General features: G+C 44.7%; 1 protein-coding gene across 1 annotated transcript in view; it reads right to left on the bottom strand.

Annotated features, from left to right (window-relative positions):
* Nucleotides 1-12,028, bottom strand: part of GALK2 (galactokinase 2) — a 44,049-nt gene that overhangs the window by 3,561 nt on the left and 28,460 nt on the right. The window contains exons 8-9 of the mRNA XM_070953402.1: nucleotides 10,516-10,726; nucleotides 1,366-1,567 (exon numbers count right to left, since the gene is read on the bottom strand). Coding sequence (XP_070809503.1) covers nucleotides 1,366-1,567; nucleotides 10,516-10,726 — 413 coding nt within the window. The remainder of the gene's footprint in view (nucleotides 1-1,365; nucleotides 1,568-10,515; nucleotides 10,727-12,028) is intronic.

The raw sequence follows: 12,028 nt of genomic DNA on the forward strand, positions 1-12,028 counted from the left end.
GGACGAGTCATGAAAGTGAATGGGATTACATCTTGCATGCATGCATGCATGTATGTGTGTGTATACACACATATGTAAGTATGTATATGTGGGTGTATACATATATGTGTGTGTGTGTGTGTGTGTGTGTGTGTATAAAACTATATATGTCGGTCTTTGGTTATTCGGGTTTTCTCTCGTGTAAAATTGGAAGTGTCTTGGCGACATTTCGACGAAGTCTCATTCGTCATCTTCAGGCTGGTGTTTTCGGCTTCGTGCTTCTAGGAGCAATGCTTCGTGCTTCTAGGAGCAATGCAAACATTGCTCCTAGAAGCACGAAGCTGAAAACACCAGCCTGAAGATGACGAAAGAGACTTCGTCGAAACGTCATCAAGACACTTCCAATTTTATGTGGGAGAAAACCCGAATAACCAAAGACCTACATACACCCGTGAAAACCTCAGAAAACAAAACTATATATGTATACACACATACACATATATAGAGAGACTTAGATAGAGTTATGTAGACAGATAGACAGACAGACAGACAGAGAGAGATGAGTGTGTTCTATATAGCTTCATAGTGCTTGACAGACCTTCTAAGTCATTTACAGAATCAACATATTGCCCCCAACAATTTGAGTCCTCATTTTTCCGACCTTAGAAGGATGGGAAGCTGAGTCAACCTTGACCCGGTCAGGTTCAAACTCCTGGCAGTGGGCAGAATTAGCCTGCAGCATTGCATTCTAACCACTGCACCACCACGGCTCTTCATATACATAAAAATAAAAGAATCTAGTTGGGACATCAAATGCAATAAATGTATAGGCAGTTCTTAGGAAAAAAAAAACATAGCTCGGTATGCATCCTACGAGGAAAGTCAGAGATTCAGTCCTTAACATCTTCAAATAGGTCTCAGAAAATCCATTTCCAGCGCCTCTGAAAAAGGCTTTTCTTTGCCTGAGGATCAGAGCCTTACTGACAGAAGCCAATCTTGGCGTGCAGAATTTCCCAGCATCACCTGGATCAGGTAGCAAGTGAGAGGGAAAGGAAACTTGTTCCCTTCAAAATGAGATGACGAATGAACAAACTATTCCTAATGATTTAATTCTGACCATTTTGTGGGACCTGATAAGGGTGCACCCAGCCCCACCTCTTGGAACTTACGATGCCGAAAGCATCTGTTTGAATTGATCTGATCAAACAAATGCTTTCTTTGTGCATCAGATAATAGACACCAATACATTCTTTTCATTTCCACACATACCCCCTTTTTAAACGTTTTAATTTAGTTAAAGAAAAACAACTAACGGCGTAACGCTATCATGTTTTCCCTGCAATCCAACCCAAATAACATTTACTTTCCGCGGCGGTGCAAACTTACAGACAGATCTCCACCAGCTGATCTAGTTCAGGGCAGCTGCATTCGTATAAGTCTCTGCAACTGGCATGGCTCTGATTCATTAAATCTCCCAGCAATGAGATCGCATCGTCAGGTGCTTCCGCGCAGATTTTCTTGAATTCCAAAACTCTGGCAGCTTCCGCGTACACATGCTTAGCACGTTGGTATAACTTGAAGGTAGTCACTGCAGAAAATAAAATAAAAAAAAGGGGGGGGGGAATGCAGGAAATAATGGAAGCTTGAGATGATTTTATTACTGTCAGGTATAGCCATGCAGCTACCAAATATAAGTAAGGAAAACAAGCTTTATTTCTCATTTGTTCATGTCAAGCAGTGGTGGGTTGCCCCCGGTTCGGACCGGTTCGCAAGAACCGGTAGTAAAACCGGCAGGAGGCTCCGCCCACTGACCCGGACATCATCATAGGTGATCTGTGCAGGCACAATGTGAACCGGTAGTAAAGGTTAAGTAGAACCCACCTCTCATGTGAAGGTATAAAACTACATGCAGTAGTTTGTCACAACCCCGGAGTGCAAGGGCACCTTCAATGCATGTGGAACTTCACCATACAGTAGTGGCCGAAATTGTGGAAGCCTTTTGGGAAAAGTAAAACTTTTCCAAAACTATCTAATGACACCACTTTTTTTTTGAGTAGTACCATAAAATTATATATCAATGGAAAGATAATATAGACTAGACTAGACTAGACTAGACTAGACTAGACTAGACTAGACTAGACTAGACTAGACTAGACTAGACTAGACTAGACTAGACTAGACTAGATTAGAATAACACAGTTGGAAGGGACCTTGGAGGTCTTCTAGTCCAACGCCCTGCTTAGGCAGGAAACCCTACACCAGTTCAGGCAAATGGTTATCCAACATCTTAAAAAATTTCTGCTACTGGTTCTACGAACTGCTCAAAATTTCCGTTACCGGTTCTCCAGAACCTGTCAGAACCTGCTGGATTTCACCCCTGCTATAACCCCTATAACAAGAGACGCGGTGTCTCAGTGGCCATGACTTTGAGTTTGTCGATCGAAAGGTCGGCAGTTCGAAACCCTCGTACTGCGTAACCGAGTGAGCTCCCGTGACGTGTTCCAGCTTCTGCCAACCTAGCAGTTCGAAAGCATGTAAAAGATGCAAGTAGAAACATAGGGACCACCTTTGGTGGGAAGGTAACGGCGTTCCGTGCTCCTTAGGCATTTAGTCATGCCGGCCACATGACCACGGAGAACGTTTTTGGACAGCGCTGGCTCTTCCACTTTGAAATGGAGATGAGCATCGCCCCCTAGAGTCGGGAACGACTAGCACATACGTGCGAGGGGAACCTTTACCTTTACCTTTATAACCCCTTAATTTGGGGGCAAGGTTGGGGATAAATTCACATCATTCCAGCCCACCCCCTGCCCTCTTCAAAGTGCTGCTACTATTGTCTGTTAAAGCTGGTTAAAAGTGGAGCGTTATTGGTATAGGGTGCAGAATCAGAGCCCCCTCCCCCTGCCCAGCAAGATGGGGCTGTGGGAAGAAGAGGAGGAAGCAACAACACTCAGGAGGAGCCCAGCAACTTCTCCAAGGTGCCAATGTTACTTGGCTTGCTATGAAACGCAGCTCTGCTTCCTAACAATGGACCCCCTTAAGACAAATGCCTGAAGGCATCATGCTTCTGGAATACGATTAAACCTCACACAAATATTGTGTTTTGTTTTGTTTTCCCTACCAAAATAAAAAATGTTGATCAAAATTGCTCTCTGGGGAGGGACCACTGAACAATGGGTAGAACTTGCCCAATTCCCAGCCTACCAAACTCATCGAGTACATTTTGTCCTCCAGCTGATGAATTCATCGCAGCTCTGCTCTTTTTTTGCACGGCGTGGGTTACGGCTGAAGCCTTCCTAGAGGAGAGCCGAGAAAACACAAGGCTCCCCGGGCAACTTCTATCTTCAGGATGGCCCCTCTCCCCTCCCCCCCTTTTTTTTTAGTTTCAGAAATATCACCTGAGGGCCTTTTGAAATAACGCCTTTTGTTTTTGGACGTATCCGAAGTTGCGTGAGAGTTTGCCATCGCTCACGCTCTCTTGTAAATCACCCTTGAACAGTAGTAACCCAAAAGTAGAAAAAAAAATTAAAAATAAAAAACTCAAAAAAAGACGTCTGGTTTCGATTTGGAGGCAAAGGCTTTGCCAAAGGCTGTGATTGATTCAAAGACCACCCTTCGGTAAAGCAAAGCTCCGCCGGCCAGATTACCTTAGGGCACTTGGTGGGTTCTCGCAGGCTCATCACGTTATGCGTTGGCAGCTGGAATCCTCTCTTTGTTCCTGCTTGCCAGCCAGAGCCTGAGAAGGCAAGGCAAGCCCTCCATAACATTGGGTCAGGCTGCAGAAGGCAACTACTACTACACCCTGCCTGTGTGATTGCTTTAACTCAGGGGTGTCAAACTCGGTTTCATTGAGGGCCGCATCAGGGTTGTGTTTGACCTTGGTGGGCCGGGGTCGGCGTGGCCAACTCGACATCACTCCTGTCAGGCGTGCCTGTGGTGGCCCAAGCGCTCTGCCAGGGAAAACAGGCTCCCAAGCAGTGGTGGGATTCAGCTGGTTCTCTCCAGTTCAAGCGAATCTGTAGCAGCGACTGTGGGAGGTTCCACCCATTCGCCCGGACGTAATGCACAAGCACTGTGCATGCACAGAAAGCCGTGTACATGCGCAGACGAGGCATGTGCGCTCACATTCGCGAACCGGTAGGGAAGGTAAGTGAATCCCACCGCTACTTCCAAGCTCCATTTTCGGCTGCCACAGCCTCCTGCAATCCTCTGCCAGTGAAAACGGAGCTCGGGAGGACCCTCCTGAGCTCCGTTTTCATTGGCAGAGGGTTGCAGGAGGCTGTGGCAGCCGAAAACGGAGGTCAGGAGGTGTTTTCGCTGGCAGAAGCACCACTGGCTGATCCTTGGCTATTTCCAGGGTGGCCCCGTGGGCTAGATCTAAGTACCACGCAGGCCGGATACAGCCCCCGGGCCCTGAGTTTAACATCCCTGCTCTAACTCTAATCCAGCACGGCCTTTTCCCTTTTTCTTAGGAAAGATTTTTTTAAAAGGAAGAATTTTTTTTAAAAAAAATGCTAATGCAAACAACCGTAATCTAGTGTAATCTTTTCAGTGATTACATCTCCAGTGAAAGAAACCAGGGTTGGATTGTTGTTTGCTTAGACTCTCTTCCTTGGAAGCCACTGCTGGCCAACTAAAGCAAGTCAGGAATGAAATCACCGTATTCAAGAGATCTGTTTCTTCTGCTGGACCGCTTGCTGGAGAAAGCCCAAAGCGTGGACAGATGATGGATTCGGGGAGTGGAACAGCCACTGAAATCCTCACCGCTCGTAACAAAATAAAGGAGTTTGCCTGCTTTTCTTAAAAAGGTGGATCGCTTGAAGCACCGAGGTTGCAAGCAGATCTTTCCTGCGTTCCCTTTATTTATGAGAAGGCCTTTGAGGAGTGTCCCAAATGGGCTTTTCCAAAGGGCAACTAGACACTCTCGGGATTTGAACTTTCTTTTTGGACTTTCTTGGGTCTTGAGGACATTTCTCGGATGAGAAGCGATATGTTTTTCAAGGGGAAAAAAAAACCAAGGAAAGTCCCATTGCCTTTTGGAAAAGCACCTTTAGGGCAACCATGACCTGAATGATTAAGAATCTCCGTAGACCTTCCAAAGCACCCGAAGGCCAGACAAGGAACAATGGATGGAAACTGAACAAGGAGAGATTCAACCTAGAAATGAGGAAGAACTTTCTGACAGTGAGAACAATCAACCCATGGAACAAAAGTTGCCTTTGGAAGTTGTGGGAGCTTCATCACTTGAGACTTTCAAGAAAAGATTGGACTTCCATTTGTCAGAAATGGTGTAGGGTCTCCTGCTTGAGCGAGGGGGTTGGACTGGATGACCTTCAAGGTCCCTTCCAACTCGGTTAATCTGTAAAGTAAAACCTTCCAGAAGTGGTTTGCCATTGCCTCCTTCCTGGGGCTCAGAGAGGAGATCAGGTCCAGGGTCAGCCAGCTGCCTTTGTCCCTAAGAAGGGATGAACTCACAATCTCCCTGTTTCTAGCCTGGTGCCTTCACCACCACACCAAACTGGCTCTTGCCATACTAGAGAAACAGAGAACCCATGGGCTTTGTGGTTCTATCTGGATAATTGTGATATGGATCCCTATGCATTTATGGGATTTTCCTTACCCAGTATGGGGCACGTTAAAAACAGAGGCTGGTTGGAGGGGGGTTGTTGCTTCTTTTACCTTGTTTTTATATTTTGGTGTACTATATATTGTCTAAATTCTCTTTGGCAACTGAAGCTGTTTATGCAATGAGTAAATACATAGTCATCTTTTTGCCTTCCATTTACTGTAATAAGACGCACCTTTGCCCCCCCCCCAAAAGGGGGTGAATATTTAGGTGCGTCTTATAAACCGAATGTAGCCCTGCCCACCCACTGGCTCCCACCCTTTGGCCTCTGCCTCCCAGCAATTTACCTCTTTGCAGCAAGCAGCAAGAAGAAACAGCTTGTTTCAGCTTCAGCACAGCCTAATTAGCACAAGTTGATTGGATCTCCCTCCCGACTCTCAGCTGTTTTGCTCTCAGCTGTTTTGCATGGGCCTCTGCTGCTTGCTGCAAGGAGGTAAATTGCTAGAGCAGATTTTTTTTTTCCTTGTGCTAATCAAGCGATGCTGAAAACGAAACTGAAAGTAAAGCAGGCTGTTTGCTGCCACGTGGCAAACTTGCTGGGAGGCAGAGGTGAGGCAGATTTCTTTTTCTTGTTTTCCTCACCAAAAAAGGTAGGTGTTATAGTCCGGTCTTATAGTCCGGTCTTATAGTCCGGTGCATCTTATAGTCCAAAAAATACGGTAAGTTTTAAAGACCTGAATACTTCAGTTCCTTTTAAAAACATTTTCCCCTCTGAAATGGGAGGCTTCTCTGAAACGATGAAATGCTTTCCCCCTCCTTCCACCCCCTTTACCTCCTTTCAAAATTAGGGGGCGTTTCGCTAAATAGAACAATTTTATAAAGTTTCAAGAATTTTGCTTGAAGAAAGCAAATTCAAGTGCAGCTTGTAGTGGAGGAATTCCATTTCTTTTTCCCTCCATCCAGAAGTTGCTCCTGACTCTGAATTTCAGAAAATTATGAGAATAATTCCACCCTCAGCTTTCTTCTTTTTTTTTAATAGTATTTTTATGAAAAATTACAAATAAAAGATTCAAAAGTACACACTTAAAAAAATAATAGAAAAAATAGAAAGAGCAGAAAAGAAATAGAAATAGGGGGAAAAATAAGACTATAGAAAATGAAAAGAAATATATAAAAGGTATTAACTTCCTGTCAGGCCAAAATGTCCATAATGACACCTCAAAATTTTGTTGAGCTCAATCCTTTATTTGTTTACACCTAATGGAACAGACTCATGCCATACTCAAGCGACAACCTTTTAACCTACCAGATATATCCTGAGAGTTATATCTCTCTTGATATACAACTCTTAAATATAAATACATCAGATATAATTTGTCTTCAGAAATCCTATATCAGTCACCAGTCTCGGGAGTGCTTAAGACCGTCGGTCTTCAAGGAAGCCATGGGATATAAAATCCTGTTCACAGAATTTATGCCGATCGGTCCTACGGGGACTGTTTAATGGGCTTGAGATGATCGTGTTGCTTTTTTCTTTTTTTCTTTTTGTAATAATTATTTGTGTTAGAAATTTTGAAATATAAACAGTTTTGGAAATGTTGGCACAAAAGTGGTCGTAAATCAACGAACTCAATGGTCAAACAGCAACCCATCTTTTGATCCAGAGTGTTTTAAGTATGAGGCACAACTGCCAAAAACTAAAACACTGGAATATTTTAGAAGAGCCCTACAAAGGTCACGTTGGACGTTTTGAAGACGTTCTGCAACTATATATAAATACACTGAGGAGAAAAAAAATAGCAAAGAAGAGAGGCAGAAGTGCACATTCATAGTATTTGAGGATTGCAAACCCAAGCCTTGGGGTTATGCAAACATTAGGCTCTTTATATAGAGATATATTCATTTTCTTAATTTTTCTTCTTTGCAACTAACCAAGATTTCTCTCGTGCCAAAGAAAACAACATGATTGCTCCGGGACCCCCCTTTCTTCCCCCCCTCCCCCCCGGTCTTATCAAACAAAATCGCAGTCACACCATATGTTAAGAGAGATTCTACTTGACTTAACATCTGCAAACGCTAGATGGAATAACTTTTCCCATGGGCTTTGGGTAAATATTTCATCGAGTCTTGGTGTGTAAGAGAAAAGGAGGGGTGGGGAGAAAAAGCAGAGACAAAATAATTGGGAGTCTACAGCTCTCTACTCTTCTGGAACAAATCTGGAAAAAGGATAGTCAACATGTCACTAACGTATCACTTCCTTCAATTAATGAGAATCAGCCCACCAAATGTCCTTAAACAGCTCTTCCCTTTTGTCTCCGTTGGCTTCGCTCCCTGTGGCTTCAACAACGCTCTATTGCCAAGAGACGGCAAATGCTGGTGCCCACCATCCATCTGGTGTCTTTTACAAGTAGAAAAATAACAAAAGCCAATGACCACACAATCATAGGTTGGGAGAAGGCTACTGAGGTCGCCGAGTACATTCCTGTGGTCAGTGCAGGAATGTTTAAATAAAACATCTCCCAAGATAGCTTCCCAGACGGTGCTTGACTCCATCCAGTAAAGGAGAAACCATCGTTCCTTTTGTAATGGCACTGAGCTATTCTTACCGTCAGGAGACATTGATGTCTACATCCTGAATCCTAGGATGACACGAGGCCTGAATGTTCTTCTATGGCAGGGGTCCCCAACCTTTCAGCCCCTCAAGTGTAGAGGAGGCTGGTACTATTTCTGTGAATACCTGTGACTTGTAATCATAAGTCAAGGCTCAATATAGCTGTATTGCAGTGGTGAGTTTCAAATTTTTTTACTACCGGTTCTGTGGGTGTGGCTTGGTGGGCATGGCATGGCTTGGTGGGTGTGGCAGGGGAAAGATACTGTAAAATCTCCATTCCCACCCCACTCCAGGGGAAGGTTATTGCAAAATCCCCCTTTCCTCCCGATCAGAGAATAGATGGGGGTGGGGCCAGTCAGAATTTTTACTACCGATTCTCCGAACTACTCAAAATTTCCGCTACCGGTTCTCCAGAACTGGTCAGAACCTGCTGAAACCCACCTCTGCTGTATTGTAAGAAAATGGTATCTCGCCGTTCAAAAACTGGATCCTTCTAAAAAAATAATAACTTTGTTTTCTTTTCTTTTTGCACTGAAGTGGAAAAGGAAGATATAATCTGAGAGCTGTGATGTCTATGTGGCTGGCTGATTATAATCATGGGCAGCAACAGTTAGGGTTGGCAGGCAAGCTATTACAAGAGAATTGAGTTCCTTTCCCAAATCAGAAATGATCCTAAAGAAAAAACTATCAAGATCAAAAGGGCGTCGATGTGATTTTCAAAGAAGAGAATTCAGAACGCGGGCTAAATAATTTCACCCAACGAACATGCTGGTTTTGAATTGCTCTGTTCAAATGCCAGGACCAAACTTTCTGCCCTATTAGAACGATTGTGTAATGCAAGTTGAGGAATTGGGGGGGGGGGGGGGAGGGCTTGATGATTCTTCCGTTCTTGTTGCATCAGAACCATTAGATAGTAGGATATATTGAAATTTAGTTTTATGCTGGGTGATTTTCATGGATGTAAAATGAACCACCATTCGGGTTGCTTAGACCAGAGGTCTCCAACCTTGGCAACTTTAAGACTTGTGGACTTCAACTCCCAGAATTCCTCAGCCAGCAAAGCTTGGGAGTTGAAGTCCACAAGTCTTAAAGTTGCCAAGGTTGGAGACCCCTGGCTTAGTCTGTAATGGAAGTTGGCTGCTCTCTCTCTTTCTCTCTGGGTTTCTCACAGGCTGGGGAGCTGCATCCACCAATGGCTTCGTAGTGATGCGTACAAGAAGTAGAAAAACACCAGGCTGCAGACTAGCTGATGAATCTCTATATGGTAAAATCTTACAGGTAAGAATTGCTACAGGTTGCATAAAAGAACATCTTTTACACCTTCCCCTTGGCATGGCTGGGTAGCCATCTGAATGAGATCTCTGAACCCAAATGTTGTGGCCCGCCAGCGGAGCTGGTGGCAGATTCGGACAGTGAGGAGATTGGGGAGGAACATGGGCCAGTCCTGGAGTCTGGGGAAGGCTCTGATGAGGGCTCTGCGTCGGAGGCAGAGAGGGGGCCAGGGCCATCTGACAGTCGTCAGCTGCCTTCAGAGTCGGACATCAGTGGGACAGAAGAACAGCTGGAGCCTGTTCCCAGTGTGCGCATGCGCAGAGCTGCCAGGAGAAGGGAACAGCTAAGGAACAAGGGTCGACTCAGGAGTACAGCCACAGGTGGACAGTGAATGGCCCCTCCCAGAGGGAATAGAGGAGCAAAAGGAGAGTGGAGTTTGCAGGAGACAATTAGTTTGCCTAATTGGTTTGTGACTCTCAGAGACTCCTTGCCAAGTTTTGAAGATATCGGCCTGGCAGCTCTCCAAGCCAGATAAGGTCTTTCTCCCTTGAAAGACTTTGCTGGATGTGAATGAGAGGAATTCACAGTAACTTAATAAAAAGGGTTTTTTTGTCGGGACCAGAAGTCTGCTTCGTGCTCTTGGGAAGCCTAGATCAGAACACCAAAACTCAATTCACTTTCTTTCAGGATGTCAGAGTGTCACACTAATCATTTGGGTGTGTGTGTGTGTGTGGTCCTTCTAAAGCATGGTTGAATGGCATGCTTTACAACAAGCACATCCACAACTCACTTCATCTGAAAGCCAGAAACCCATGTGTAACTGACAGCTGTCCTAGTTACAAAATAATAATAATAATAATAATAATAATAATAATGATGATGATGATGATGATGATGATGATGATGATGATGTCATCATCTCTAGGTCCACTTAATCTGGTTCCCTTGGAGTCAAATCACAGTTGATTGCAATGCCCGTAACATTTTTTTCCCCCCAGGCCCTTTTCAACGTTGATGATTTAAAGTCCCCGGCACAGACAGAAATGCTAAATTGCTTCTGGCATCACCAAACTGGCATGCTACTTACCATCCTGTGTGTCCTGGCTCAGGATCTGAGCACGTAGCTCTGTGGGGCTAATTCCCAGGTTTCCCCCAATTTCCTCTAGGCTGTAAGGCTCAGGGTGAAACGCCTCTTCGACCACAGCCAGCATTTCCTCCAAGCTTAGCTTCAGCTTCGTTTGCACGTCTTGGAGTTTTGCCACCGCTCTCCAGTCTAGGCCCCTGGATTTGGCTAAAAGCTGAAACAAGCAAAGTAACAAGTAAGGTCTTTGGATGCAAAATTAGGGAACGGAAAGAAGTTAACCCAAACATTTCTTAAAAAGAGAGCTTATTAGAAGCCTTAGTTTCTTTCGTGTTAAAATTTATCTTTACCAACATAGAAATCGGGTTCTTTTCTTGAAAAGAAAACACTTAGAAGAACATCAATCCAGGGGTGAAATGCTCCCGGTTCGGACCGGATCGCCCGATCCGGTAGCGATGGCGGCAGGTGGTTCGGAGAACTGGTAGCAAAAATCCCTGTACCCCCCCCTATGCCCAGCTGAGCCACACGATCATCAGAGGCTTTTTTTTTTAACTTTTAAAAGCATTTTTTCTACAACCTCTTCCGACGAAAAAATGCTTTTAAAAGTAAAAAAAAAAAATAGCCTCTGATGATCGCGCGGCTCAGCTGGGATCGTCAGAGGCTTTTCAAAGCATTTTTTTTCTGCAACCTCTTGGCTGAAGAGGTGGTAAAAAAATGCTTTGAAAAGTCTCTGATGATCCCAGCTGAATTGCCAGATTGTCAGAGAAGCTTTTCAAAGCATTAGAAAAAATTCTTTGAAAAGTTAAAAAAAAAAACAACGTTGGCCATGCCCACCCAGTCACATTACCCCTCCCCCCCCACCAAGCCACGCCCACAGAACCGATAGTAACAAATTTTACATTTCACCCCTGGATTCACTTAAGCATTGGGGCAAGGAAGGTCATAAAATGGGGCAAAATTCACTTAAGAGCTGCGGTGGTGCAGTGGTTAGAGTGAAGTACTGCAGGATACTTCTGCTGCCTGCCAGCTGCCTGCAATTTGGCAGTTCAAATCTCACCAGGCTCAAGGTTGACTCAGCCTAAATGAACTCTGTAAACCACTTAGAGAGGGCTGTAAAAGCACTGTAAAGTGGTATATAAGTCTGCTAAAGCTTGGGAAGGAAGGAAGGAAGCAAGCAAGCCTGCCAGCCAGCCAGCCATAGTAATACAGTTGTTACAATGCAGTGTCGCAGATTATCTCTGTCCACTTCCAGGAGTTCGATCCTGATCGGCTCAAGGTTGACTCATCCTTCCATCCTTCCGACGTGGGTAAAACGAGGACCCAGATTGTTGGGGGCCAGAGGCTGACTCTGTAAACCGCTTAGAGAGGGTTGAAAAAGCACTGTGGAGCGGTATATAAGTCTTAAGTGCTATTGCTATTAACAACTGTCTCACTTAGCAACAGAAAACTTTGGGCTCAGTTGTGGCCATAAGTCAAGGACTACCCATATGTGCATTGTCCCAAACGTTGAGCAGTCCTG

Source organism: Pituophis catenifer, unplaced genomic scaffold (genome assembly GCF_029215685.1).
Source record: "Pituophis catenifer annectens isolate HBS135680 unplaced genomic scaffold, rPitCat1.0.hap2 SCAF_14, whole genome shotgun sequence".
Classification (NCBI taxonomy): Eukaryota; Metazoa; Chordata; class Lepidosauria; order Squamata; family Colubridae; genus Pituophis; species Pituophis catenifer.